At 31.8% G+C, this 26083-nt stretch overlaps 1 protein-coding gene across 1 annotated transcript; it reads right to left on the bottom strand.

The window, feature by feature from the left end:
• Positions 1-1596: 1596 nt before the first annotated feature.
• Positions 1597-24384, bottom strand: LOC105345717 (fibropellin-3). The gene is made up of 7 exons (XM_034464355.2): positions 24270-24384; positions 16941-17007; positions 15509-15622; positions 5646-5756; positions 5279-5392; positions 3793-3906; positions 1597-2332 (listed from the first exon to the last, which is right to left on the bottom strand). The coding sequence occupies exons 1-7, from the start codon at positions 24291-24293 to the stop codon at positions 2037-2039; spliced, it is 840 nt and encodes a 279-aa protein (XP_034320246.2). The 5' UTR covers positions 24294-24384; the 3' UTR covers positions 1597-2036.
• Positions 24385-26083: the final 1699 nt, after the last annotated feature.

A 26083-nucleotide genomic window follows, 5' to 3' on the forward strand; every position in this document is an offset into this window, starting at 1 on the left:
GCATTCAAGAAAAAAAGATACAAATTAAAATTGGCCATTCTCTTCTCCTTTTGTTTTCTTTCTCCTATCTTTTTTCTCCTCCTGTACGTCCCTATATCACCATTCTTATTATGAACGTACCTAAGTATCTACAGAACACATATTCTGACATTTTTGATGCCCAAAATAGAGTAAGCAATGCACCATTTTAAAAATGATTATGTGAAATGCGACCTATAGTTAATTAGTTGCAAAAAAAAAAAATTGGACTTTTTTGATTTTGCATGTAATTAAACTTTGATGTATGAAATTCCTTTCCAATTCAAGTAAAAATAACATGGGAGACATAGATCATTAAGAAATGAACTCAATGTCTACCCAAGTTATACTCGTATAACCTGGGTTGGGGCAATTTACGCTTTATAATCCGCGAAGCGGATTATAAAAAAGCGTAAATTGCTCCAACCCAGGTTATACGAGTATAACTTGGGTAGATATTGAGTTCATTCCTTATAATTTAATTTTCTGGAATTTGCTGTACAAATTGAGTCCGTTTTACTTTTAAAAATGATATAAATCTGTTTAAAATTCAAACGTAACGTCAAGTGAATTAGTACGTTGGTGCATTGTGACGTGTCTTGTGACGTGCAAACCAGGTTATACAAATTTAACTAAATTTTTCTATCCAATCAAATGCCGCGTTACAACCATAATTAAATTATTAATTAATAATGGAAGGGGTAAAGTGTTAAATTTAATCCCTGTAGACTTTTAGCTTTGCCCAAAATCTGAAAACCTTTAAAATACACTAGAGCAATTAGGTAGATTTTTTTTCTCTCTCAGCTAGTCAACTATTTCTGTACAAATCAATCTCGAAATAAAAGGTGGAAAAATGTGCCTAATTTGCTTTCAAATGTAACTTTTGAAATATGCAAACGTTCAGTTGGCCTTTCCCATTATAAACTGATGTTGTTTACATTCTGTGAACTTGCTAAGTATTTCATAATGTTACCCGTATTTACATGTACCACCTGTGGCACACTGAACACAATTCAAAGGAAGTATAACATAAACTTTTATTAGAGCGAATACATGCTTTTGAACGGGACTTTATTTGTTGTTTAGTTTTCCCCTGAACCATCTGAATTTGGCGATAAACAACGCCACATGACGTTAACGAGTTATGTCCGATCTGCTTATTTTATTCATATGCATATCCTCTATTGTACCGAGATTCCAAGTCCATCCATTCTGTTCATACATTGAAAGGACTTGGTCGCAAACCAGAACTAATTAATTTTACTGCTACAGGATCTACACAATTATCGATAATGTGTCAATTATTGCAATAAAACACGATCTAATCTCTAAACATTTTTCTTCACTCTCAATTTTAAATGATCAAAATTATGTTAGATTTTCAATCATTTTTTGCATAATAAGGGATCGCTGGTGTATGTAAAATAATATCATAAACTACATCGTTTTATTAATTAAATAAAATGATTTATAATACAATGCTATGGAGGAGCCGATTTTTTAAAGATATTAATCAAAAACACAACAACACATACTGCAAAGGTTATTTATTTAAAATAGGTTACAATATAGTTTGGATTATTTTTCTATGATATCACTTACATAGTCGCATATCATTGCTACAACTACTTTTGAAATCTGAAAATGATGTACAGATAAGGATTTTTAAAGCAATAAAAGCTTAATTTCTAGATTTTTATTTTTGCTATAAAATCTGGCTTTCGGATATTTTGTTTTTTTATTAATCCGATTTGAATGAATCATTTAATCATATAATAAGAAGGAAATACATTGTTAAACAATTGTTTCACAAGACGACATTAATGTACATGTAGTTTGGCTTACATGAGGGCCTCTTATTAGCTTTTCAACAGAAAAATGATAAAACAAAGTTATCAAATCATTTTTGTCGTTTTAGTTAATATAATGTCACAATTGACATTTCCGACCTAGAAATTACAGTTTATATTGCTTTTAAAAAGAGTCTATATTATTGGCCTGTATCAGATGTTCCACTGCTATACTACAACGCATGTAAACCTCACTTCTAGATACTTAGCCGTGCCAGGACAAGGATTTCCACCGAGGGCATTGCTATTAACTGCTATACTGCATCTTGCGTTTCCATCACATTTACCCCTGACAACCGCATCTGACTGTGTGGATATGCACGGTGGCTTTGTTTTCCGTTCTGAATCAGGACAAACAGCGCTGCCTTCTGTTCTGCCCCAGAGGGCTTTCTCGATTTTAATTACACCAGCTGGGCAATGCAGTTCCATCCTTCCTAGCCGACACACGATGACAGTTTCAATTACTAAAAAAAGGAAAAGGACTCAACCATAGACTTAAACACATTTTGTTTTCTATTTATACTCCTATTTTTGGTAAATAAATGGCTATTGTTTTTTAATGCTTACCATAAAACAATAATGACCTTATCTGGACTAGTTCATAAAAAAGTAGCTTGATTACAAAAGGTTTACTCTAAATATCTACGAAATAAATGTTTTACTCGTCTTCAAATTTAACACTTTAGAGAAACAAATCTATTTGTTGAGAATAAAATTCCAATAGTGTACATCATTCTGTTCTATTATGGCAACGTTTTACAATTTTATTTCTCTAAATCCTTACGATAATTTATTTTTATGTGTAGTAGAACTCGACAGGAATATATTCTGATTTTGAACTTAGATATCTTTAAGAGAAAACAATTTAATAAAGTTACTTCATATTGTTATTTATTCCGTTTTGTAACTTCACAAGCCAATTCCAATTTTAAAACTTTTCATTTTCTCTAAAAAAAATAATTGCACTGTGGCCTAATAGTTTTGTTTAGCTAGTGTCAAGTTTTAGATTCTAAAAGAAGCTGATTTATAATTTATACATCAGGAAAATAAATATAGAAATGTTGGAATATGACACTAATTTAAAAAAAAGTAATTTGTTTGTGTGACAGAACTATGGATTATGGCGACATCTGAAATGTTATAATTGGTTAAATTATGATGTGATTTTTTTTACTTTTCCGATATTAGCTAGACATATATTATGTCCTATTACTTCCTATTCATAGGATGTTCGACCACTTAATATTAAACAGGGTGCCGAGAGACATATGTTTTATCATCTTAGTTCACTGGTTTCATTTCAATTTCTCCATTGCTTTGGTGTAGTATTAATCATCGATTCTTACAGTGGTTGGTCGGACATTTTGATACTGAAATCAAATTTCCACCTAATATTAATATGTGAAATGAATTTATGAATATGAAAATGTATTTGAAAAAAAAATATCGGCCCTTTTTTATGATCAAAACACCTACATGTAATAAAAACCTAATAATAACTACCCCCTTAAATTTCTTTTCCGAAAAAAAATAAAATAAAAATTGAAATCCTAATTGAAATCAACTTATGTTCTCTATAAAAAAAACAAAAAACACACAAACAAATCATAAGGTTATAAAATATAATATAAATAGTTTATACTTTCAGGGCCACCAATTTTGTTTGATTATATATTAATATAACGGACAATAAACGCACCAGTCCAATATCAGTGTATACAAGTACATGTAATTATCCATTATACGTGTATAAACTCCCTCCAGACCAAATGAAAAATGTTGATTTAATGTGAAACAAAGTGTCATGAATTGATATCAAAGGAAAATACTATTTACTGCAGTCTTACAGAGTTCTCCTTCTAACTGAGATCAATATAGTGTTTATTTAGCAACGAAAACCAATTCTTTTTAAACAACGACTTACCGACTTCGCACAACGTCCCTGTCCATCCAACATTACACGAACAAGTGAAAGATCCGTCATTGTTATTACAACTACCTCCGTTTTTACATGGATTAGTATCACATTCGTTGATATCTTAAAGGTAAAATAATTTAAAAGAAAAAGGTTAGAGAAAAAAAAAATGTTATAAAACTGATATATTTTTGTAAAAGATATTGATATTGTCATACAGAAAACATTGTTACTGCTTTCCGTAAAAAGAATAAATTCAAAAGGAAAAAAAAAGTTTTTGGATTGCTTAGAATTAATACACGAAATCGACATGCTTGCAGTTTAAAAGAAAGTTATACTTGGTAAAAAAAAGCAACAACAATCCGTTTTGGTTTATTTTTGAAGAACCTTTTTTTGGGGGAAGGGGGTAGAAATGATAACAAAACCTGCCTTATATTAAACACTTCAAAAATATAACTTTGAACAATAAATCTTTTATATATGCACACCTTCCTTTAAAAGACATTCATGCATACAATTGAATATATAGAAAAATAGTTTGACACACTTTACCTTTATCGATCGTTCATAAACATAATAAAAAAAGTTTACATTAAGGAGTCTCGGGGAAAAATGTTTCAAACTTACGGTTTCCTTTAAAAAAAAATCCAGAGAAAACTCAATTTATGAGTAAACTATGTGCCAAATAAAACAAGTTAATTGACCGGATAGTTTATCTGTTTACCGCGCTTAGATTCAAGTCGTACGTCCGTATAATCCCCGATTTTTTTTTATATAGGATTATATAGGAAAAAGGGGGTTTTTCATATTCAATTTCATGTGTAAAAAATAACAAACATGCAATTTTCTTTTGATTTTTTTAGTGATGGAGGGTTCAGGTATACGTAAACTTTTTGCCAAATTAAAACGAAATTGACCAGATAGTGTTTATGCAATCCGCCCTCATAATTTGGACCTATAAACGTGTATTGTCAGCCATTTTACAGACAGAATTGTATAAAATTAAAGGATGTTTAGTAATCAAATTTTAATTATTTGTAATAGACAAAAAAATAATTTTCCACTTACACAGAACATGAAAAGATCGCGCAAATGTTTTTATTTTGCAAATTATATTTTCAATTTTCATTATTGACGCTGCAATAAAAAATGGACGACTTTTATTTTTGTTAATTGTTACGTCAGAGTCTCAACTGACGTCATCGTTAGACGTTGACTCCGACGTGGATAACGTCGATTTTGAAGAAGCTGCGAAATGATTAAAATACTTCGATACATTTCTTTTTAGGATTCATTTCACTACAAATAATTCTTATGATAAGTAATTTTATTTAATCAAAACGTAACATAATAACCTGTATATTTGATCATTTCACTCTGCATTTGCGTCAAACGACAGTAACGCGCAACATTCTGCGCAAAAGGCGCAACATTTTAAACCCGCGACCGACATTAAAAAAAGAGGCATTTTCAGTTCAAGCTAATTTTCATGTACCTTGATCACAGAGAGAACCTGTCCATCCCGGATTACATGTACAGGTAAATGATCCACGTGTGTTGGTACATGTAGCTCCGTTCTTGCATGGATTTGGCTTGCATTCGTCAACATCTTTAAATAAAGACAGTACATGTACCATGAACAACTTGTATATTTGTGAGATAATTATTCTGTTTAAAATAACACGTTTTGTTATCAATCGTATTTTATTCATTTATGAATTTTAGATGATTTTCTCTGCTTGCCGAGTTTGTTATGTTAGATGACTTATTGTTGTGTAATATAAAAATTGCATATACCAAGAAAAAACTTGTAATTTTTTTAACTTTATAATCCATTAGTACATGTGTTAAGCTTAACTTACCGTGTTCACAGTAAGTGCCCGTTAATCCCGCTGGACATGTGCACTTGTACGAAGCATCCGTGTTCGTGCAGGAACCTAACCCACAAGGTGAATTGACGCATTCGTCTATATCTGCCAAAATAAAGGGTTAATAACATGTTTATTATGCTTCTGCATATTTTGCTATATAATTTGCTTTTTTATCAAGATAACGTTTAGTGGGAACGTGTTTATATGCCATTTACCCACGGTGAATAGTCAATATTTTTTTTGATCGGCAGCAAATAATTTCCTTCGGAGCTCCTCTACAGTTATCAAAGTGACAGCGTAAAATGTCAAGTCCGTTAATTTTAGCTTGTTTACTAGCAACAAGCTCAGCATAGCAAACAATTTTAATGACAATGTTGGTAATAACAGCTTTTTGAACCTCCTGGAAAGCAGCTATTTCACGCATTTTTGCCGCCCCATCGCAACTTCTCGGGCCTTTCTGGCAAACTCGGAAAAACACCTCGAATGTATTATCATCACCGGATGTTAGAATTTTATACAAAATGGAGTCGCTTCCCACTTAAACAAGTATCGGCTAGACAGCCTTGTATGTCGCTTCTGTGGTATATTTTAGGGTATATTATTGACAATGAAGTCTAACTCACATTTCAACAGATCGTAAAATGTGTTAAATTTATATAAAGTTTTAGAAAAATAAGGGGGGGGGGGGGGTTGTTGTTGTTGTTGTTATGGAAGCCTAGATAATACATTCGAGGTGTTTTTCCGAACTTGCCGGAAAGAGCCGAAAAATTGCGATTGTTTTGCTGTCTTGATTTATATGGAAGGCCAAAGAGATCATTATTCTGTCTATGTAATTATGTTTTTGTGTTTTTTAAATGTTATTCGTTTAATGTAAAAATGATCATTTTTAACTCTGTTACATGTATAGAGTCTCCGAACATTGTATATCACCATTTGTAAATCGTCATTTGAAAGTTTTTTCGTGTTTTAATGAATTGGTAATACATAATCCGCTCGATGCAAGTTTGCCATTAGTACTTCGTCATCGTGATATGCAATTCTAGATTTGTAAGGTAATTAACCAGTATGAAGACCAAGTCTTATTTTATGGGAAACGGACAACAGAACCAAGGTATTATATTAACATGTACCTACGATGAATTATACCTGTTATAATGAATTGCTTGCCTATATAAAGATTCCTTTTACATTTTTTTTTCAGTAGTAGTACAAATTAATGAGAAAGAGTGAAAAGAAGATCAGAAACAATGCATGTTAAGAACAATTCAATCAGCATCTTAATACATAGTTATTCGTTTTATAAGCGAATAATGAAAACTTTTCCTGGTGGAGGGGTTACGAAAAGTAATCTAAGTTTTCCGTATGATTTTTTGGAATTATTTGGCTTTGTAACTTTGATACAAATAATTTTTTTTAGGGGAGGATGCCCCTACCTGATCCCCTATCTTTGGAAACCCTAAATATTAAGTATTGTCTCTGATATTTAACTACTCCAATTATAACAGACCATGTTTATGAACAGTCAATGTATATAAATTATAAGAGAAATGCAATGCAATGATATAAACATGACTTAAATATTCAAATGTAATTTTTTTTTATTCTACGCTAAAATTTGTCGACTTGCTAGCTAACAAAGATTAGCAAATCATTCCTAACCATGATTCTGAAACTCAGAACTGCATTAACAACAATTAAGTGTACTAAATTATCAAATATTTTGCAGAAATACATGTATCTCCAATGTATTGCAGGTAACTGTATGTAATAACATTTCGAAAAATTAGCTGAAAGCTGAAAGCTCAAGTGAGCTATTCTGATCACATCTTGTCCGTCGTCCGTCTGTCCGTCCGTCCGTCTGTCTGTCTGTCCGTCTGTAAACTTATCACATTTTGAACTTCTTCTCTAAAACCACTTAACCAAATTCAACCACATTTGGCTCAAGCATTCTTATGGAAAGATGAATATAAATTGTAGAAATGAAAGAAAAGTTTTCATTGAAAGCGGAGAAAACCCCAAAACTGTAAAAAAAAAAAAAGAAAAAAAAAAAGGGGGGGGGTTACATTTTAAAATATCTTCTTCTCAAGAACTACTGAGGCAATTTCAACGTAATTTAGCATGAATAATCCTTATGGAAAGGAAAATATAAATTGCAAAATCATGGTCTAATTCTGTTACAAATCTGAGTTATTACGAAAATAATAAGAAAGAAACGGCGTGTTTCAATCAATTTATAGCATCCATGAGTCTTGGTAAAATGGGTAGGCATGACCGGGCCAGGGCAAAACAACAGATTGACAGTTATTAATCTGCCAATCTTATTAAAATTTCAAGATATGTACTGACCCGTATATTTGTATTCGCTGTAAATATTGCTGCAAAATAATGCGTAATTGGAGTTGACGATTGCCGATCTGCCCCGGCTTTTATTTTACCCCGTCCCGGGTTTACTTAAGAGAGATTGTTATAGATAAGTTTAGAAATCTTCGATTTTAAACTTTTAATGTAACAGGTTATCCATTCAAAATTTACAAGCTGCTATAAGAACTTTTTTCTCTCAAATTAACTATGCAATTTAGTTTGTAACAAAAAAAAAGGAAATAACCAAACAAACAAACGGAGATGATTTCATGTGACAAAAATGTTAATCCTCTTGACACTAGTCATTGATATATTCTTTACTTAATCTTCAGGCAAATTAAATAATTGTTGGACAATAGAAGTGTGAAATTACGTAAAAGCTAGATGTGTGAATGTTTATTTTTCTGGCATTTCATTACCATCTCTTTGTCATAAAAAAAATAGCAATGCCTGTCAAAAAATAGGTGTAAGAGTACTAGGAGAGAGTGTTTTAAGATCTGGAAGAAAACGGTTGGGCTAACTGTGCTGGAACTCGTGAAAGTTGGGTAGTATTTATAGTAGAAAGCCGAGTGGCATGCTACCGGGCTAACCGCATATTCATGGAAAATTTGCGATAGGAACTTTTACATCTAAAATTCATTGGTGAAATTTGTATATATGATTAACGGGTCGATCTGACAATGATGAATTTGTTTGTTACGCAACAGTTCGTGTACGAAGGGAATCTCTGAAACATGCAAAATACATTGGTGCCGATTTTGTGAAGTAAACTGAGGCTTAATATTTCAATGCGTTGACAGTTTTCACATATGACGGTGGTGTAAGCTTGTTGTGATTTTCGTTTCGTTTTCATTTATGCTTTACGTATTAAATCAAACAGAGACTTCGGTAAATCAAACAGTTTACCTGCGCAAATTAAGCAACATCTGATGTATTAAGAGAGAACTAGAATGCAATTCATTCAGGCTATCGGTAATTCGGCATTATCTTTTGCGTAATGATAGAATAATGCAATATGTTTTGTTGAGATGCTCGGCATTTTCTCGAGTTTATTCAGTTTAAATAGAGTTTCATATCGCTGACGGAAATATGTAGGTATATACATGTATATGATTCATTTTGAAAAATAAAGTGTGTTCTTTATATGTTATAGTGCATGTCTCTTGTGTTTAATTGTTTACTATTTACGTACCATATTTGAGTGTTAAGCTTCGAATTATAAGCAAGATACAGAAATTTGCTCACAATTCTATGTTTGATTCATTGTTTTCCATTTTAAATGCCGAATAGGAATTACCAAGTTAAAAATATTAAGCTGAATGTGATAAACTCATGTGAACAAAATATGACTCAAACCTAGCGATATTTTGAGCTCATCTTGCTTATAATTCTACGATTGAAATTTTGGTTCATCATTAGAAATTCTATATGAATTAGAGTATGTTAAATACATGTATACAAAAAAATTAAAGAATGATATGCTGTTTATAACTACTCTCTGGGGCTCCGTCTTATACAATGAATAATGTGAAATGTGCGTAAATAAAAACGACATCGTTAAAACAATTGCCATAGTTCTGACACATTTCTGTTGCGGGGTGAAAAGAATTATCGCTATTTCTAAGAAAATATTACAGCAGAAAATTATCCTGGTTTGTAGCCATGTTTTTTTTTTTTTGAATAATAATGAAAAAAATGGGTGGGCTATAGTAAATTAGAGTGATGTACCTGTCAATACGGGAACATTGATTTTTATAGCTCCCTAACATGTCACGTGACAACATTTTTTCATTCCAGTGTATTTATCAGTGAAGTGTGAGTAAAGCTATAAAAGTCACGAGTTTACGCGGGGTAAACAACAGTCATTTAATTATAATGGAGGTCATCACCCTCCACAAAAACAAGGGAGAAAGAAGCGACTGCAACAACTATAGAGGCATCTCCCTCTTAAGCATAGTCGCCAAAGTGTTGGCTCGAGTGATCTTGATTAGATTGCAGAAGCTGGCTGATCATGTATACCCAGAGTCACAGTGCGGCTTTCGCTCAAAGAGGTCTACGATCGACATGATCTTCTCTCTTAGGCAGCTTCAAGAAAAAATGCAGAGAACAACAGATGCCGCTATATATCTCCTTCATTGACCTGACCAAAGCGTTCGACCTAGTCAGTAGAGATGGACTCTTCAAGATCCTCCCGAAAATTGGATGCCCTCCAAAATTACTGAGCCTAGTGACATCATTCCACGTGGATATGAAGGGGACAGTACAGTTCAACGGTAGTTACATGTACTCGGAGCCATTCAACATCAATAGCGGTGTCAAACAAGGCTGTGTCCTCGCTCCCACGCTGTTTAGTATCTTTTTTGTCATGCTCCTCAAACATGCATTTGGTGCATTGTTGCAACCACTATTGAAATAAAACCACTATTGAAATAAATTATTTCAATAATGGTTGGGAATGCATTTCATTAGAAAAATCACTTTGCAACCACTATTGAAATAAAACCACTATTGAAATAAATTATTTCAATACTGGTTGGGAATGTATTTCATTTGAAAAATCACTTTACAACTACTATTGAAATACATCCACTATTAAAATAAAATATTTAAATAGTGTTCAGGGATGTATTCCATTTTGAAAATCAATTTACAGACACTGTTGAAGTACAACTACAACTAAAAGGTGTTTTTTCAATCGTAGTTTAGAATGAATTTCTTTATTAATATTTCTTTGAAAATTTATATTTTTTTCTTTAGATTTCCATTTTCTACAAACATATCATGTCCTATGATATTATTGTGAACATCTTTTAAATTGCCAGAGCTTCTATTCAAACTCCCTGTATATTGAATAATTATTTATTGATAAATATTATTATAAATATCACTATTAATATATTTTTTTCAATAGGGGTTGGGGGTGCACTTCACTACGACCACTATTGAAATATATTATTTCAATAGTGGTTAAGGGTGCGATTCATTTCAACCACTATTGAAATAATTTATTTCAATAGTGGTTGTAATGAAATGCATACTTAACCACTATTGAAATAATTTATTTCAATAGTGGTTATAATGAAACGCATATCCAACCACTATTGAAATAATTTATTTCATTCAATATCGGTCTTAATGAAGTACATCCCCAACCATTATTGAAATTATTCATCTTAATAGTGATATTCATTATTACATAAATCTATAATGATATATAAGCTATACATTATTTTTTAAAATACAGGGGTTTAAAATAGAAGTTCTGGCAATTTACAACGTTGTCTTCTAGTAGAAATAATTTACAATTTCCATAAAACATGATATATCTATAGAAAGAGAAAGGTAAAGAAAAAATGTGAAAACAATTCTATATGTTAATCTGCGAGGATGGGTTATTTCTGCACAACAGTGAACATCCTAAAATGATTACATTTATACATAGTCTTCATTACTATTACCGTAAATATGCATGCCATTAGTACCTTAATTGTGTATTTGAATTGTGTTTTAGATAAAAAAAATGTATATGCATGTTTATCTGCGATAATTGGTTATTTACTTCTACACAGCAGTGAAAATTGTAACATAATTGTGTATTTGATATTAAATAGTTTGCAAATATGATATAAAACTTTTTTCTTTCCAAATGTGTTACAAAATAGTGATTACATAGTTATATTTATTAGTAATTCATTCCCATCTACGATTAAAAATAATAAATTGAATAGTAGTTGAACTTTAATGGTGTCTGTAAAGTAGTGTTTATCATGAAATACATCCCCAACCTCTATTAAAATCATTACTTGGTTGTATTTCAATAGTGGTTACAAAGTGATTTTTCTAATGAAATACATTCCCAACCACTATTGAAATAATTAATTTCAATAGTGGTTTTATTTCAATAGTGGTTGCAACAGCGCATCGACTGAAGGAACCTACCTACGTACCAGGTCAGATGGTAATCTGTTCAACCTCTCTCGCTTTAAAGCAAAGACTAAAGTCCGCGATAGACTCATTCGGGACATGTTATTTGCCGACGATGCAGCAGTTGTCACCCACACCCAGGAAGAACTGCAAACGTTGATGAACCGCTTTTCAATGGCCTGTGAGGATTTTGGCTTGACTATTAGCCTAAAGAAAACAAACGTTCTAAGCCAGGATACTTCCACAGCCCCAGCTATAGCCATCGACGACTACCAACTGTACGTCGTCCACCAGTTCACGTACCTGGGATCTACCATTACTGACAACCTTTCCTTGGATGTTGAGCTAGATAAGAGGATTGGAAAGGCTACATCCTCTCTCGCTCGACTTTCAAAAAGAGTTTGGACAAACCCCACACTGAAAACTAGTACCAAAATGACCGTATACAACGCCTGCATAATCAGCACTATGCTGTACGGTAGCGAGTCGTGGACAACGTACTCCAGGCAGGAAAGAAGGCTCAACGCCTTTCATCTGCGATGTCTGCGCCGCATCCTGGGCATTTCATGGCAGGAAAAGGTGCCTAACACCGAAGTCCTGTCTCGGGCGAACCTTTCAAGCATGTTCACTATGCTTCGACAGCACAGGTTACTCTGGCTCGGGCATGTGCGTCGAATGGATGACGGAAGTATTCTCAAGGACATCTTGTATGGAGAATTGAGGTCTGGGAAACAAAGCACCGGGCGCCCACAAATTCGATTCAAGGATGTCGTAAAAAGAGACATGATGGCCCTTGATATTGACGTGCGATCCTGGGAAAACCTAGCAGCAGATCGACCAAGATGGAGGTCCACACTACTTAGACAGATCAAGTCAGGGGAAGAACAGCTTGTGCATGCAACAGAAAACAAACGCGCACAACGAAAGCAGCGCCTAAATCCCGAAAGATCAGAAACCATTCACAGATGTAACTCTTGCGGAAAAGAATGTCTCTCCCGTATAGGACTTTTCAGCCACAAACGTTGCGCTCAGAGAAAAACAAAATAGGATACAATATCCCATGGTCGTCTGCGACCGATGGAGGCCTACTACCTGTCAATACGGTAACATTGATTTTTATAGCTCTTTAACATGTCACGTGACAACATTTTTCATTCCAGTGTATTTATCAGTGAAGTGTGAGTAAAGTTATAAAAGTCACGAGTTTACGCAAGGTAAACAACAGTCATTTAATTATAATGGAGAAGACAAATTAAATTGTTGAATATTTTTAATTTGAGAAATTGAGCGCAATTTTCTTCTTCACATATATACATGTAAGATTTGCTTTATAAAATACAATAACTGTTATATTTCAAAAAAAATACAATAACTAGTAAGTAGTTGAGGAAGAAAATGTACCTATATGCTCTCATATATTTTGATCGCTTTATTAAGTGGGGGAGGGGGGCAGAACGAAATACAGGGAATTAGAAGTTATACTGTATAACAGTGTACCCCTACCAAATATTTAGTTCTATATCTTGCGAAAGATTTACCTTCAAAGGTACAATGTCAAAGATTACGTGTATGCAAAAATAAGTGTAAAATTCGAATACTTTACACTATTTATTTTTTTTGTTATTTTACCGAGGGCCATATGACACAATATCTTTTGATTGCCCATTGTTGCTCAGGTGAGCGATATGACCCCAAGGGCCTCTTGTTTAAACTAAAAATATATGTAAGTTCATGTCTAATTTGTATATCAAATATATATTTATTTACATCACACAATGAGGACCTGGTCCGATTTTGTTTTCTATATTGGCTATCTGTCATACATCCGATTTTTTTGTTGTAATATTCTTAAATATAAACACATATATTTACATTCTACTGTGTTTTTCTATTAAATTATGTGGTCTTCAAATGCCTCTAAATGCAACAAGTAGTCAAAGGTCAAGTTGACGAGTTTTATTATGACGTCACACACGTTGAACGCTGTAAACTGCAACGTCACAAGCGAAAATCAAAGTTCACGATTGTGGCTGTTACTGTGGCTCTTCCATTAATATTAACTTACCCTTAGGATAAGATAGGAATTTTAAGGTATGAATCACATTTGCAGACAAGGCAAGAAGTTAAAAAATGTAAATATAAGCATTAAATCATAATATTTGGAAGTATAGACTCTCATAACTGCAGCGGTGTGCATACAAATTTTCATAACGCGCTAACGCGCGTTACTCAATGTACACGTATGCACACACCGCTTCAGTTATGAGAGTGTATATTTTAAAAAATCATGATTCAATGCTATAGAACGTCTGAACTAAAATAAACATGCATTATGTTTTTATTATATATTTAAACAAATATACATGTAGATCGGGAAAAACGACAGATATATTTAGTTTGAGATATTTGATGTTTTCCTGGAATTTTTTTTTTTGACGATTTAATATTTTACTTGCAATTTGGTTTCTGAAAATTTGCATTGCTTCTATACTGACTTAGAGCATATGAAAAAAAATATAATCTATGTATATATTGGTTTATTATTCCTAATAATTCCTAATTGTTAACTTTGATTTGTTGCCATGTCTACTAATTACAAGTATTTGTAATAAGTAAACGAACTGTCTTTTGTATGATACTATTTTTTAAAGCAAAATTTTGACGAATGCACTTGTTAATTTATCTACACAACGTTTACTGCTGAAAAGTTTCCGTGTCATTGGGTTATGTTTAAAAGTGTTCGAAACAATTCAGTTCCACGTTAAATACCAGTACTTCTCTACTGGCGTGCGACAAGTTCTCTCGAAGTACCATTTCTCGTCAGTTCATTGTTACGCAATGTTTCGTTTATAATTTTATATATTTACATTTGCAAATATCGTTCCTTATATGAAACTATATAATAGCGAAAACGTTCAATTCTGTGTGAACCTTTTCATGACGTCACAATCATCATAGCATGCGCTTATCGCTTGTCGCTCGAATTATTATTATAAACACAAAATCTCGGTAATTTTAACAGTTCTGAACGATTTGTCTTCTTCAAACGTAAATGTAAGTAATAAACAGCAATGTTAAAAAAATTCAACGGGATATGACGTCCATTGATACGTGATCAGCTTTACTGAGAAGCCCTTCGGGCTTCACAAGATTTGATCTCGTGACCAACCAACTTCATATCCCGGTGAACTTTTTAAATTGTTGTTTTTTTAAACGTTGTTAAAATGACGTAACTATGCACCTACGAGAAATGTTACTCGGCGATACCTGGTCGCACACCAGTAGTGTTATTTGAGTCGATCAGGCGAATTAAATGTTAGGTAACTCAAAACTATTCAACATCAACAAACTCTTCCTATCCGACAAGTAATGCTGTTATTTGTATAATGGAATACCCTTTTACTGCCTTTGTGCACCATAGCTATTTGTCCAGTTCGATCTAAAATATATATGTTGCTATCTTGAAAGAAAAAAACAAATTATTATCATCCTCAGCGCCAGCAAATAGGTATACACTATTTGTTATACATGTATAAATTGCATATATAATATTTAGGTATATCACTAACCTTCATCACAATCGTCACCTTTCCAGCCGGCAGGACACTTACAAATGTAACCTCCACGTGTGTATCCACATGGTGCGTCGTTTTCACAAGGGTTACTTTTTTCACAAATGTGTCCTAAAATTTGAGGAGAATATTTTCCAATAAAAAAAGATCAAGGCAACGATTTTTTATGAAGTTATCTTTATTTTGATATTTTAAATTCTGACCACCATATACTGCCAAATGTTCTTTACTTTGTCAATTGAGAAGAATTTTTTTTAATAAAAAATGTTTTATTCAGATATTTTCAATGATGACCATTGTATATATATATATATATATATATATATATATATATATATATATATATATATATATATATATATATATATATATATATATATATATATATATATATATATATATATAATTTAAAAATGATAAATATCCAGAATAAAATACACAACTGCCTGAAGAGCCAGGAATGGCGAAAACGTTTGCGGTTAATAGGATCAATTTGTGATTTTATTCTGGATATTTATCATTTTTAAATTATTTAAAACTGTGCCGATTTATTTTTTGTTGTATTGGGAAATTATATATATATATATATATATATACAGTCATTTCATGCATATCTTTTACAATTAAATGCTATGGTATGGTATGCGATTTTAATGATATGCTATGAGATTTGTATGGTATGCTATGAAATTTGTATGGTATGCTATGAGAAATTGAAATGAAGGGCTTAATGATATGGTATGCTATGCTATGCTATGGTATGCTATGAGATTTGAACAAAAACGCCTCCATACACAGAAGAGTTCAACACATTTCGAAGTGAAATAATAAGAAGCCAAAGTTTACCACAAATCTATCATGTAAACATTTATTTTTTCCAATAAAAACATTTAAAACCCAGTTAAAATAATGTTGTATGCTATGCTATGGTATGCTATGGTATGATATGACGAATGCGATTCTATGAGATTGTGCGCTATGGTATGAGATTCCAATGATATGCTATGAGATTCCAATGCTATGCTATGAGATTTCAATGCTATGGTATGCTATGGTGTATGTTGTTAAAGATATGCTTGAAATGACTGTATATATATATATATATGGACTTTAAAAAGGAAGATGACGTTTGAGTTACAAAAAGAAATCCCATCATATGACATTTCTTAACAAAGTGTTGAAACTTTTGACGAAAATTAATTTGAAAATTTGATTATCAAAGTAATCACTTAACAGGAAGTTGTCGTCCACTTGGAACACAAATGGATCAAAATATATGGCTATATGACATACCTTAACAATGAATGTGTTAACATTTTAACCACTTGAGTTGTATATAAGCAGCGAAATATACCACAGAAAATTTTGTTTCGCACAGACAGACACACAAGGGTAAACAGTATACACATAACGCATGCTTATGAATTACCTATCCCATTATTCTGCTGCTCATTATTTGGTTTGGCTTCAATTGCTGTTGATATGAACAACACAACCTAAATAAAAAACAAAACAAAAATAAACACGATATCACACCTGAGATGTTAAAAATTGTACAGACTGAAAAACGTATATATGCTACAGTTGAACTTCGGTATCTCGAACACCGATATCTCGAATACAATGGATATGCAAAGTGATTTTTAGGTCCCAAAAACTTAAACTTTAAGTATTTTATACTTAATATCTCGAATACTATGGTATATCGAAGTTTTTAACCAGTCCCATCTAGTTCTAGATAACGAGGTTTGACTGTGTATTTATATCATTTAAATTGTACCCCACATGATGAAATACCGTCAATCAGGATAATGAATGTTTACAGAAATGTTTGGAATGATGACCGATTGCCAGAACGATGTCAATCAATAGACTTTACGTTACTGTTGAGAATCAGTTCCCACATCACGTTGACAGGTGCTTCATTTTATGTTTCCTAATGTATTTTCCTCACTTCTCTTTTAAAGAGTATCGTGTGCATTATTTTCATCGAACGATAATTTAATATACATAACGGACTCAGTTTGCATATATCTGTGTAGTTCTTTAAGGCTTCGAGTGTTTTTTTCTTAAGTGTATTTCAGTCAAATTATATCAAATATATATAAAACTAGATACGATCTCGTTACGAGTAACGAGTAGGTCTTCCGTTAAATTTTTTAAACGATTCGATTAAAATATCAATGACATTTCAGAATTCTCCCTCAACCACCTCCTTTTAGATAATGTATACGATTGTCAATATCCTTTAAAATGCTTAACAAAGAGTTTTGCTTTTTAACATACAGCACATTAAAGATTTAATATTTTTATCCCCTAAAATCTCTAATTACGTCATCAATGGGTTTGGAAATGAGTTTTACAAACAGATATTGCTGCTATCAACAACTTTGCTTCTATAATGCATTACAAAATCTTGATCATTTTAAGGTATGAGTAATAGAGTTTAGGAGTCTATTGGCCCCTAATTTAAGGGGCCAGCCCCTTTTTCTTGATTTTATACGAAAGGTCTCATGAATACTAACATTTTTTGTTCTTATATCCATCTAAAATTGTTGATCACTTTTGAGATACAAATGATTGAATATTTTAGGGGCCAGCCCTCTAGATCCTTAATGGGGACAGAAATTCGTCTTTTGATAAGTGGAATCAATTTAAATCATTTTTTCAAACATTTTCTCTTCTATGATGTCTAACAAAATATGTATACTTCTCTAGTTATTTTTCGTCAAAGTTTAAGTACTTTGGCCCCTAAAAATCCCTAATTACGTAATAAATGGGCGTGGCAATGATTTTTTCAAATAGATATTGGTACGATCAACAACTTTGCTTCTATAATGCATTACAAAATCTTAATCGTTTTTAAGTTACTTGTAATAGAGTTTACGAAGGCCTTGGCCCCTAAAAAAAGGGGCCAGCCCCTTTTTCTTGATTTGTGTGAAAAGGTCTTAAGAATACAAATATTTTTTGTTCTTACACCCATGTGAAATTGTTGATCATTTTTGAGATACAAATGATTGAATATTTTAGGGGCCAGCCCTCTAGATCCTTAATGGGGACAGAAATCGTGTTTTGATAAGTGGAATTAATTTAAATCATTTATTCAAACATTTTCTCTTCTATGATGTCTAACAAAATATGTATACTTCTCTAGTTATTTTTCGTCAAAGTTTAAGTACTTTGGCCCCTAAAAATCCCTAATTACGTAATAAAAGGGCGTGGCAAGGATTTTTTCAAATAGATATTGGTACGATCAACAACTTTGCTTCTATAATGCATTACAAAATCTTTATCGTTTTTAAGCAATTCGTAATAGAGTTTATGACTGTCTTGGCCCCTAATTTAAGGGGCCAGCCCCTATTTCTTGATTTTGTTGAAAAGAACTTTTGATTATCTACCACTTTTGTTATATATGTTTTAACAAAATATCAACTCATAAAAAGATACAGATCAAAACGTATGAAAAATTTGATTCGAAATTCGTACCCAATTTTCGAGCCTATGCGAGCTCATAGAAATGGCGCCACTGGCGCAAAAAACTACATTGTGCACAACTTCAACCTATAGTCTACCTATCCTGAAAATTTCATATTCCTATCTCTGATAGTCTCTGAGTTTATGTCTGCACAAAATTAGTCGTAAAAACTTACAAAATCGGCCGTAAATCGGAACCGGAAGTGCCGATTTCAAAATTTAAAAAAACTTCTAGAATTATGACCACTGGCAATCATCTGAGAAAAAATGGTCGAAATCGACCGAATAGTTTTCGAGAAATCGCGTGCACAAAATTTTGTGGAAAAAATGATAATAACTAGATACGATCTCGTTACGAGTAACGAGTAGGTCTTCCGTTCAATTTTTTAAACGATACCATTAAAATATCAAAGAAATTTCAGAATTTCCACTCAACCCCTCCCTTTCAGATAATGTATACGGTTGTCAATATCCTTTCAAATGCTTAACAAAGAGTTTTGCTTTATCACATACAGTACATTAAAGATTTAAGATTTTAGTCCCCTAATATCCCTAATGACGTCATCAGTGGGTGTGGCGATGGGTTTTACAAACTAATATTGTTACGATCAACAACTTTACTTCTATAATGCTTTACAAAATCTTGATCGTTTTTAAGGTATTTGTAAGAGACTTTACGAGTCTCTTGGTTCCTAATTTAAAGGGCCAGCCCCTTTCCCTAGAGTTCATTCAAAAGGTCAAACGAATACTAACATATTTTGTTCTTACATCCACCTAAAATGGTTGTTCATTTCTGAGATAAACTGATTGAATAATTTAGGGGCCAGTCCTTTAGATTTTTAATGGGGACAGACATTGGTGCTTTGATTAATGGAATCGATTAGAATCATCAATGCAAACATTTTCTCTTCTACAATGCTAATCAAAATATTTCTCCTTCTCTAGATATATTGCGTCAAGTTTAAGTACTTTTGCCCCTTAAAAACCCTTATTACGCAATAAATGGGCGTGGCCTTGAATTTTTCTGAGAGATAGTGTTACGATCAACAACTTTGATTGTATAATGCATTAAAAAAATCTTTATTGTTTTTAAGTTATTTGTAATAGAGTTTACGAGTCTCTTGGCCCCTAATTAAAGGGGCCAGCCCCTTTTTCTTGATTTCTTTGAAAAGGTCTAAAGAATACAAACATTTTTTGCTCTTACACCCATCTTAAATTGTTGTTCATTTTTGAGATACAAATGTTTGAATATTTTAGGGGCCAGCCCTGTAGATCCCTAATGGGGACAGACATTGGTGTTTTGATAAGTGGAATCGATTTAAATCATAAATTCAAACATTTTCTCTTCTATGATGATTATCAAAATATGTATCCTTCTCTAGATATATTGCGTCAAAGTTTATGTACTTTGGCCCCTAAAAATTCCTCTTTGCGTAATAAAGGGGCGTGGCCTTGATTTTTTCTGATAAATATTGGTATCATCAACAACTTTGCTTCTATAATTGATAACAATATATTTTTCGTTTTTAAGTTATTTGTAATAGAATTTACGAATGTCTTGGCCCCTAATTAAAGGGGCCAGCCCCTTTTTCTTGATTTCTGTGAAAAGGTCTTAAGAATACAAACATTTTTTGCTCTTGCACCTATCTTAAATTGTTGTTCATTTTTGATACACAAATGTTTGAATATTTTAGGGGCCAGCCCTTTAGATCCCTAATAGGGACAGACATTGGTGTTTTGATAAGTGGAATCGATTTAAATCATTAATGCAAACATTTTCTTCTCTATGATGTCTAACAAAATATGTCTACTTCTCTAGATATATTGCGTCAAAGTTTAAGTGCTTTGGCCCCTTAAAATCCCTTATTACGTAATAAAGGGGCATGGCAATGATATTTTCTTATAGATATTGGTATTATCAACAACTTTGCTTCTATAGTAGATAACAAGATCTTTATCGTTTTTAAGTTATTTGTAATAGAGTTTACGAGTCTCTTGGCCCCTAAAAAAAGGGGCCAGCCCCTTTTTCTTGATTTCGTTGGAAAGAACTTATAATTATCTACTTCTTTTGTTCTATATATCTTTACAAAATATCAACTCATAAAAAGATACAGATCAAAACGTATGAAAATTTTGAATAAAGATTCGTAGCAAATTTTCGTGCCTAGACGAGCTCCAAGAAATAGCGTCACTTGCGTAAAACAACACAATAGTGCACAACTTCAAACTATAGACTACCTATCCTGAAAATTTCATAGTCATATCTCTGATATTTTCTGAGATCAACTCTGCACAAAAAAGGTCGTAAAAATGTGCAAAATGGCCGATAAATCGGTACCGGAAGTGACGACAGGAAAAATCTCAAAAAAATATGAAGTTAATATCAAGTCTCATCTTCTGTAAAAAAAATGGTTGAAATCGGTCGAATAGTTCTCGAGAAATCGCGTGCACAAAATTTGTGGAAAAAAAAAATATTAAGAAGAAATCGTACGAAAACTATAAGGTATTCCGTTGGAAACGGAAGACCTTAATAAGAAACAGTACGAAAACTATAAGGTCTTCCGTTGAAAACGGAAGACCTTAAATATATATTGAAAAATATATTGTTAACCCTGCCATGCACTAGTATATATTCTAAGCCTCTTGATATTAGGGCTTTTTTTCGATGAAGTTTATCCAAATGTTTGAAATATTAAAAAAAATGGAATTTTCAGACTAAGCATAAACATATAACACACCATTCTCAAATGTTATAAACCCTTAAACATGAAAATAAACTGAAAAAAAACCCGGAAGCATTTAAGGGTGTTAAATCCTGCTGTCAAAAGTTTTAATTTCTATAAGTATTTTTTTAAAGTCTACACACATAGCTTAACCAAACTTTAAAACAAAATTTGGGGTCTATATGCTTCATTTGGCAGCACAGTGTATTTAATATCACCTTTCTGCATCAAAAGTGTAGATTGCACTAACATCGCTTGTCCCTCTATATTTTATTATCGGAAAGAAGCAGGGCACCAAATACAGATTTAAACTATTTAAAATAAATATAATTAAAATTATCATAAAGAAAACTGTTACAATTTCTTCATCTAATAGATATTTTGACCTTTTTGCACTGACAACACGCTATTTTTATCCACTACCAATTCAACATGTAATATAATTATGTAAAAGTATCAAACTTTTTCTTAATTTATGATACACTTGTCAGACAAATCTGAAAATTTCAGAAAATAAAACAAAGCGTGTGGGTCTATTATGTAAAATTTGAGATATGGCATGACAAAAGCTGATTTTAGGGAAAAAAATGAAAATAACTTAATGCAAAAAATATCTGGAAATTTCGTTTTCACTGAAAATAAGGACGCTTAAGTGACAGCACAATTAAACAACTATGTTATGAAATATGTAAAATGTTCTTCTTAAAAACATTTCGTCACAAAATATAGTCACAAATTAATCTCCGTAAAAATGCAATTTTCCCGTCTTTTTTTGTTTAAGATAGGTTAATTGGCATTTTAAAATTTGAATTGATGGGTAGAATCAATATATGATGCATAATTTCTAAAATAGAGATGGCCCACAATGACTATCCGAAAACAGAGGAACGAACCTCTTTAAGAGGTATATTTTTGTGACGTTTTAAAACTAAGTCATTTTGATTTAAGACTTTGATTGATGAAAGTCGTCAAATAACCAAATAATTCGGAAATGTTGATTTTTGTAAGGCGTTTCCAGAATGTGACCTTTAGTCATAAGGTCAAATGATGGAGAACTTATTAATGATTATAAGATAAATAATACAACAACTGTGTGTCCAATTTTAGAGCATGTCTAGAGTATGAACTTGTTCTTCGACCTACAATGATGTTGACTTAGGGAACAGAAAAACATGAAAATCAAAGCATATCCTACTCTTAAGTACAGGCAATGCCATGCTCTGTTAAAAGTCGTGTCCCATATACTGCTTGATGGCCAAATTAAAAAAAAAAAGATAACATCCTGTGTAAATGGCAATATTTAAGCTTGGGAGATTTCCTTTTAAATGCTCAACGATGAATATATTATACATAATTTCTTGTGATCTATCATGCATTAGCGATGTAAACTTGATGAATGTCTTCTTGTTATTGTCGCACAAGTATTAACTTTTAAACATCAAACATCTGTTAAAATAGTTTGCAGAAAATTATTTAAATGGTTCTGAATAATAAAAAGGATCAATTGCGTGACCATATTTTGACTAAACAAATCCCCTTGAGAAGGAGAATTCTACATAAAGATATAGTATAATACATTTTTTAGCTTAATTAAATTTACTTTTTTTCACTTAAGATAATAAATGGCTAAAGATATCATGTCAAAACTAAGTCAAATTTGGTAGACATAATGTTGACAATGTAGCTAACCTATTGTAAATAACAGATGATCAATTTAAAAACGCCCTCGATTGACACATATCAAGCAGGAGTACCAGATTTCAGAATGACATTTAATCTTATCGAGACAAACTACTATTTCTTTTTTCATAGTTTGTTTACAATTATGTTTTACATCAGTAAATATGTCTCTTTTTTTTTTTACCGTTTATCGACTTCCAAACATTTTCGGGGATGCTTTTAACAATATTACTTTATTTGTTTCATAAGTTATTAGATGAAAAAGGATTTAACATTTTTTTCTACTTATTTTGAATACAGTAAAAATATTCGAATAGGTATTTTTAATTTATTGCATTTTTCTCGTGATAAATACTAATTATTCTGGACTTGGGTATTTACGCTAAAAAAAAGAATATTACATGATAATTTTTATCTTAAGAATCGTGAAACACCACATCGGATGCAACCAGTTTAATGGTTTGATAATTTTGACATTGCAATTAAAACCCATCAATATAACAATATAGCATGTATTTAGAACTAACGTTTGTAATATTATATTTTGACGTAAGGATATGCCAATAAAAACAATATTTTAGAGACAGATTATCAAAAGATTGCCAATCTACTAAAAATAAGATGAATAAACAATAATATTTAGACAATAATATTTTGGATTAAGTAGGGTAAATATATATATATAAATATATATATATATATATATCCCTAAAAAATGCCACGAACATGTCCACGTTCCTTAAATAAGATGGAACAAACATACATAAATATAAAACATTCAATATAGAGAGTTTCTTAGCCAAAAAAAAATCATAAGAAAACAATTAACAATTATAGACATAATTATATCCATCTAAGAAAAAAACAACAACATATATTACCGTCATCAAATGTAAGAACAACATAGTGGCTGGTAATCGGTCGAAAAACGAATCGAACTAGTTTATAAATATTCCATACCATCTTTTATAAAGAAACTGTCTTTCAATCAAATCGTAATATGTCACGTGGACGGAGTGTTGTTCGCCAATCAAAATCATTCAACACCAAAGATAATTTTCGTAAACGCATGAGGGTTACTTAAAAAATAATGTTACAAAATACACTTCACCTGTTTCTGACGCAAAAGTACAAAAAAATTTCTTCACATACAACAATCTGTGTATATTTAATTCCTTTTCAGACATAACTTCATAGTCAACATATTCAAATTTAAATGATTTTCAAAGCAATTTAGAGTTCTAGATCTGGCAGTATTCGTATTATTTTTATTTCTTCAATGTACTTTTCCGTTCCGGTTTGATTGCAGCAGATATTGAAAAGATGACATTATATTAGTGTGAACCCAAAATTTTTGCCGTGTCATTTAACTCTTAATAAAATTGTTTATCTGTGATCCGGTTAGAAATCATCTGGTTCCTAGAAAATATTAAAACCTATTGTAGCATTACCCTTCAGTTTTAATTGGATGTGACAATTTGGATTAATATTGTCTGATTGTTATTGTTTCGTTTCACTCCGACAATCTACATAAACAGTTTACATAACAAGTCATATTTATATTTTTACTAAAACAGAAGAAGGATTTTTCTCTTTTTTAAATAAGTAAGTTTTAGATTGACTTATTGAACAATTAGCAATCTTTAGTTTAAGCAATGTGTGACAAATTGTTTATTCCCTTTTTTAAAACAATGCTTTATGTATATACGTAGTGGCATTTTTGACTGAACATACACTGCAACCTCTAAGGGTGTTCTTACTTATAAACAATTGTTCTAGCCTTTTACCGGAAATGTTCAACCCACTAAAAGTTGTGCATGAAACGTCATATTTAATAATTTTGTATCTTAAACACAATTAGGACTTTTTCCTTACTTGGGGTCATTTAAAAGAGAATACTAAAAACAATTTTGATACAAGATCATGTGAAATAAAGTCATTTTTAAATATAATTTATATAGATATACAATGTCGTTGTGTTTTCTTATGTTCATCAGAGTGTGTATGTTTATGTTCATCAATAACATTATTGTCAAACTCATATTGTCACTATAAATACATTTCTTTTCATAAGGAAATTCAGTCACATTAAAGTGTGTTTCTTCAGAACTGGTTAAATTAGTCAAACATTGTAGATTCCTTATTACACACAAAGAATTAAGATCCGCGTAATATAGAAAGTAGAAAACTCTTGCAGAGGTGGAAATCTCCGGTGTGGCATTTTCTATGAATTAACGTAAGATTGTAAATATATCATAACAATCTAGGAATTATTTTTGTACATGCTCAATATTAGCGTAGTTCCCGCCATCAAGGAGTCGCTGTATAATTGTAATTGTACTATTCTTGGCGATGCTGATATAAATTGTGTGGAAGATGATATTATTGAAAATTCCCGTGCGTGATTAAAATGTACTAAGATCTTCTCAGAGTAGGGACAGAGTATCATTGGTGTGGCAGCATATATTCGTCATTTTACTATAATTCAATGAGAAACAAAACTAGGGCAATGCCAAATACCATTTTAAAAAAATCTTTGTATATTATATTTCTTCTCAGACATAGATTTAGTGTCAACATACTGAAATTTAAGCGATTTTTAAAGCAATTTACAATTCTATCAATATTCCCAAATTGTGTTTCTTCAATGTACTTTTCCGTTCCGGTTTGATTGCAACAGATATTAAAAAGATGA

Source organism: Magallana gigas, chromosome 1 (genome assembly GCF_963853765.1).
Source record: "Magallana gigas chromosome 1, xbMagGiga1.1, whole genome shotgun sequence".
Classification (NCBI taxonomy): Eukaryota; Metazoa; Mollusca; class Bivalvia; order Ostreida; family Ostreidae; genus Magallana; species Magallana gigas.

Bases quoted from the DNA above. Each gene is read 5' to 3' on its own strand.
- LOC105345717 (XM_034464355.2), bottom strand. From the start codon at position 24,293: ATGTTGTTCTTACATTTGATGACG. The intron at 15,623-16,940 runs GTAATTCATAAG...CTCAAATTTTAG, and splicing joins GCAGCAGAATAATGGGATAG to GACACATTTGTGAAAAAAGT. The intron at 2,333-3,792 runs GTAAGTCGTTGT...TCCTTTTTTTAG, and splicing joins AGGGACGTTGTGCGAAGTCG to TAATTGAAACTGTCATCGTG.